Genomic DNA, 5,663 nt, shown 5'->3' with positions numbered 1-5,663 from the left:
AAAAAAAAAAAAAAAAAAAAAAAAAAAAAAAAAAAAAAAAAAAAAAAAAAAAAAAACCCACGAGCAAAAGTGTTGGATCAGATGTCCTAGAAACCCTCCTGCGCTACTTCACTGGGATGGTGGCTGAGGCTGCAATGCTTTGTGTTGCTTTTGCTTGGCCTCTTCCCTCCCCTCTGTTTCTGTTATCCTTACTCCAGCTGCACAGCAGCCTCCCAGATGTCCCTATAACATGTAAGCCACAATGTCACAGCGTGACACCTCCTTCACAATCTTCAGTCTGTCCAGATGTAGCTTTTTCTCTCACCTAAAATGTCACCCATCCCTTCCTGGGTTAGTTCTATCTTTTTTCCTAGCCCTCATCACCACCAGTGTATCACATCAAACTTCTTCTGGGCTTTGTGGTTTAAAACACTGCCCTCTCCATCCTACATGTCCTCCTGTCTGTCTATCTTTGGGACCAGCTTCATGGGTAGGTGACCTGTGCAGTTACTCAGACAGGTACCCTTCTTGAATACTTTGACTTCAGATAAGGGCACTTAGCATCTCTTGCAGGCCCTAAAAACTATATATGGCTGGGCCTGCTACTGTCCCTTGCTGTGAACTGATGTCACTGTCCCATGGCACCAGGGTTATGCTCAAGACACTTCCCCCCACCCCACCCCCACCCCCATTCTTCTCAACCATAATGCAGTCAGGTCTCAGAGTCTCCCAGGCTTCCCAAATTCCTGCCCTCCCTCCACCACAGAGTCAGGTTTAGGGAGTGGAAAGCCCAAGCAAGCTGCTTTGAGGTCAGACAAGCAGAAACCAAGGTTTTGGAAGGGTATGGAGGTCAAGACTCAATGCGGGGTGGGGGTGGGGCAGGGGAGTTGAGAGGAGGAGAGAGGGAGGGGGAGGGGAGAACTAGATCAAGAACAGGTCTACCAGCAGAGTGTGGTGTTGCACACCTTCAATCCCAGCATTTAGGAAGCAGAAGTAGATGGCTCTCTTGTGAGTTCAAGGCTAGCCTGATCTACATAGCCCCAGCGAACCAGTCAGGATTACACCGTGAAACTGTTTCACAAGAAAATGAATTAAAATTTTTTTGGGGGAAGGGTTGGTTTTTTTGAGACAGGGTTTCTCTGTATAGCCCTGGCTGTCCTGGAACTTACTTTATAGACCAGACTGGCCTCTGCCTCCCAAGTTCTGGGAGTAAAGGCATGCGCCACCACCGCCCGGCTTGTTTGTTTTTCGAGAGAGGGTTTTGGTTTTGTTTTTTTGTTTTGTTTGGTTTTGGGGGGGCTTTTTTTTGAGACAGGGTTTCTTTGTGTAGCTCTGGCTGTCCTGGAACTCACTCTGTAGACCAGGCTGGCCTCAAACTCAAAAATCCACCTGCTTGCCTCTGCCTCCCAAGTGCTGGGATTACAGGCATGCACCATCACTACCCGGCTCCTTTCACTTTTTAGTAGGTGTTTGCATCAATACAGGACACAGGCATGGTATGCAGCTTCATGGCAGAGGGCTTACTTAGCATTCGTGAAGCCCTGGATTTTATCCCCAGCACCACAAACAAATTGCCTACAACCCTCACCCCTGTTTCTTGTGACCCCCCAGACCTCAAGCTGCTCTCCAGAGACTAGTTTGAGGTCAGATCTAAACTCCAAGTTAGAAGGGAATTTAAAAACAAACAAACAAACACACAGATCTCACTATGTTGTTGTGGCTAGCCTGGAACTCAATATGTAGACCAGGGTAGCCTAGAACTCACAGAAATTCTCCTGACTCTGCCTCCAAAGTGCTAGGATTAAAGGTGTGTGCCACACAGTCTGCTGGAAGGGAATTCTTAATGGGCCAAGGAGTGAGTGTGTGTGTGTGTGTGTGTGTGTGTGTGTGTGCGCACACACATGATTCTTCTGGCAATTTCTACAGGGTGTCATCAGCCTGCCCCAGAGAGGAAGGCTAGGCCACAAAACTAGACAAGGACCCCTCACCAGCAACAGAAGGGCAGCCCCCTACCAACATCTTCCTTCCAAAGTTGTCTCTTTTCCCCTCCAGGACAACCGCTAAGTGAGCATGCATGTGCAGGCTCCCTTGGAGGTGAGGTGGGAACTAACAGAGCCATGGGGTAGGGAGGGAAGAGCTGGGCACCCAAAAGGGCTCAAGAACAAGACTGTGGGAAAATCTCTAGGCTGGACTGGAGACCACATTCTCTTTTTTGTTTTGTTTTTGTTTTTGAGACAGGGTCTCTAGAACTCACTATGCATTAGACCTAGCTGGCCTTGAGCTCACAGGGATCTACCTGTCTCTGCCTCACAACTGCTAGGATTAAAGGTGTGTATCATTAAGCCTGGCTGGTGTGTGCATGTGAGGGGGAACCACACTCTCGAGGATACTTATGGACACCCCTCACCCCATGGCCCAAACTCCAGCTGTACTTTGCTAAATCAAAATACTTCTTACTCCAAAGCAGGCCAGTGTTGCCATGACAACTGAGCTAATTCATGGAGGGATTTCTCTGTCTGATTTATTACACCGCCCCTCTGACTCAGAGACTACAGACAGAAGGGGCACGACCGACAGGTGCCTCTGCTGAGTCCACATCAGTCCAAGGCAGAGGTAGGGACCCAGGCAGAGATGACAACCCTCTCTCCTATCCATGATGGCCAAATGGAAGGGAAGAAGATCCTCATATTTGTGGTTCCCACTGGCTGCCAGCAGAAAAAAAGCCAGCTCCATTAGCATTTGCTGAACTGGAAGTAAGTGTCTCCTCTTCATCAGTCCCTTCTTAGTGCTCTCAGGATGCTGTGGGGTGTCAGGGACCACAGATGTTCCAACCTACAGATAAGGCCATTAAGGCCTAGAGAGTCAGTATGACCAAGGACACAGGCCACTAGGTGGAAATCTGTGCCTTCCTCTCTTCAACCTGCCTCTCCCTACGAAGCTCTTCCACTCAGCCTTGAGGCCCTAACGCCAGCTCTAGTAAGTGGAGCTTCCCAGGCTGCCTGTGTGCCCTGGAGGCACCACTGTCCTTCCTCCAACAGCAAAGTGGACAGGAGCCACTCCAGACGGTCCCGTGTCTCAGCAGCCCCCTGGAGAATGGGGCCCCCTCCCCGCAGCTTACACGCAGCTTATGATGGTGGGTTGGGAGTGAAGGCACTCAGGTCCCATGTGTTGACCTGCAGTGCCTGCACAGGTGCCCTGACACACTGACACGGTCATACATGCACAGCTGCGCACTTGGCTAGTCCACACGCCCATCCATCCATCTCCAGAGGCCCCTAGGGAGGCTCTAGGATGAGCAGGGTTGAGAGTCAGAATCAAAGCTCCAAGCTCCGAGGCCTTCCCTGGACCCCCAGGGCACAAGCTAGGGATGGTGTGGGAGCTCCGTTACAGATCCTTGGCCCCCTTTTCCAGCAGAAAAGCCAGAGACAACCAAGGTCTGCAGAAGCCTGCAAGAGCCTAGTGTCCTTATCCCCCAGGCTGTCCCTGTCTGAAGCCCAGCCTGCCCCAGGGCTGGGCGACCTTGGGCGCCTGTGTTTCACTCCCTCATCAGTAAATGGCCCCCACTGGCCATGCCTGGGCAGCCACACCCCCAGCGTGGTCCCCCACCCCACCCCTTTCCCTGCAAAGCGTGTTATTAAACATAGGGTGGGGAAGGGGTCTGACAGAGATTGCTAGCCTCTGGTCGCCCCTCACTGCAAGGGCCCCTCCCTCTCTCTACAATGTCTCTTGGGGGGGGGGGGGAGATCCGCCTCGCCCTTAAAAGCACAAGTAGAAATCATCAGCCTGCAGCCTGGAAAGGGAGGAGATCCGAGGGAGGATGTGATCGCCAGCGGCCTCAGGGACGGTGGGTGCCGCAGGTGCCCGCAGGGGGCTGGGCGGACAGTTCTGCGCTCGTTGCCGCCCCTCCTCCAGAGCTAGGGCGAGAAGGGGGGCGCGGACCAAGGGTCTGAGCGCTCCTGGCCCCGCCCCACCCCGGGAGACCCACAGCATCCCTTCCTCGCCCTGCACCCCGGCGGGGTGGGCCCCGCCCGCGCCCCGCGCGCCCCCCGCACTCACTGGCCTTCCCCGGCCGCGGCCTCTGCAGCAGCCTCTGCGCGGTCCCCACGTCCTCCGCCTTCACTGCCTGCACCAGCTCCTGCTCCTTCCCCATGGCGCCGCCGGGCCCGCAGCGACGCGGCGCTCGGTGCTCTCGGCGGCTCAGACGCAGCGGCGGCTCCGCGTCTGCGATCGCATCCTTTCCAGCCCGCGCTCCCTGCGCCGCCCGCCGCCCAGCGCCCTCCGTGGGTTCGGGCTCGGGCTCGGACTCGGGCTCGGGCTGGGGTTTCGGGCTCGAACTGGGGCTGGGGCTCCGACGCGGAGGGACGGATAGCGCGTCACGGGCGGGGGGCGGCCCAGGGGCGGGAGCCGGCGGCGGCGGCCGGCACCCGGTGGCGCGCCGCGTCTGAGCCGCCTCCCGGACGCCTGGGTCCGCTCCCGCGGCCGCTGACCTCCGTCAGCCCGCGCCGGCCGCGCGCCTGGCTCCGAGGCTCCGCCCCCGCGCCCGACGCCCCCTCCCCACGTTTGGGTGCGCGGGTCAGGCTAGGCCTCTGCGAACAGCGGGGAACCGAAGACGACAGCCAGGGACAGAGGACCGTGCGCAGGGGGGCTGGCCACCGAGCACCGGCACGGCGGCGACGCAAGCCTAAACCTAGGAGAGGTTTCTCGAGGCTGCGGGACCTGAGGGGGAGGGACTCGGAGGCAGTGGGCGGGCGGGAAGCCGGGCACAAGTGCCACCGGTGCCGGCCCTCCAGAGGCTGTCAGACATTTCTGGCCCGTGATTCCTGTGGGAGGTGTTGAGAGATTGCGAAGAGGAATCTCCCAATAATGAATTCGGTGTCAGGGAACCCGTACCCCTCCTCCCCCCAACTACACCTTCTTCCCAGGCAGCCTCTGGCTTCCCTCCACAACAATGCAGGATGACTGTTCTCCTTCGAGGACAGCCTGGAAGGGAGCTTGGCTTTGACACTCTTTTCATCTACTTGGATATAACTGTCTATATCCACCAAGAAGTATCTTAACCTCCCGTCCTCAGCACCAATGAAGGCACAGCCTCGTCCAGAACCATTCTAGTCTAGCCCAACCTAAGCAATCTCCTAGCCACAGGTTCCCAGTCAGCATCTCTGCTTGACCAACACCTCACCTTTCTCCTGCCTGCCTGAAGGCTTGGGCTGCACCAGGCCTCCTCTGTTGCCTGCAGCATTATGAACACACAGCAGCTGAGATCCTTGTCTTGAGTGAGGTTCTGCTCCCTCGGCTTCCTTATTTACATCACCCAACCCAACAATACAGTGGAGAGAATTCGGTGAAGGTTCACGTATGCACAACCAATGTACTGTCATGGAATTCTGATCATGATAAAGTCACAAGGCTCAAGGAATGAGCCTAGGTCTTCTGGTATGCGGTAGGCTCTCAGAAGAGGTCTCTAAATGTAAAAATCCTTCTTTTGGTCCATTAGAGTGACTGATTCCTAGTTAGTCCCATGTTGTGCTGGCCATTTGGGATAAGACTGAACTTACTGTCTCCATTTTTTTTTTTTTTTTTTTTTTTTTTTTTTTTTTTTTTCTCAATTACGTTTACAATGCTATCCCAAAACAGAAGTTCTTTTATCCTTGAGATCAGCATTGCAGTTCCAAGACTTACTGTAA

At 55.0% G+C, this 5,663-nt stretch overlaps 1 protein-coding gene across 2 annotated transcripts in view; it reads right to left on the bottom strand.

Annotated features, from left to right (window-relative positions):
- The window catches only part of Caskin1 (CASK interacting protein 1), a 21,031-nt gene extending 16,656 nt beyond the window's left edge, over positions 1–4,375 (bottom strand). For both annotated transcript variants that reach the window (XM_021186143.2, XM_021186144.2), the window contains exon 1: positions 4,036–4,375. In XM_021186143.2, the coding sequence (XP_021041802.1) occupies positions 4,036–4,129 (94 nt within the window). In that variant the 5' untranslated portion in view covers positions 4,130–4,375. The remainder of the gene's footprint in view (positions 1–4,035) is intronic.
- Between the last annotated feature and the right edge of the window lie 1,288 nt (positions 4,376–5,663).

This window comes from Mus caroli, chromosome 17, assembly GCF_900094665.2.
Source record: "Mus caroli chromosome 17, CAROLI_EIJ_v1.1, whole genome shotgun sequence".
In the NCBI taxonomy this organism is placed as follows: Eukaryota; Metazoa; Chordata; class Mammalia; order Rodentia; family Muridae; genus Mus; species Mus caroli.
Note: the sequence above shows the minus strand (reverse complement) of the source record. Positions and strands in the feature narration are given on the sequence as shown.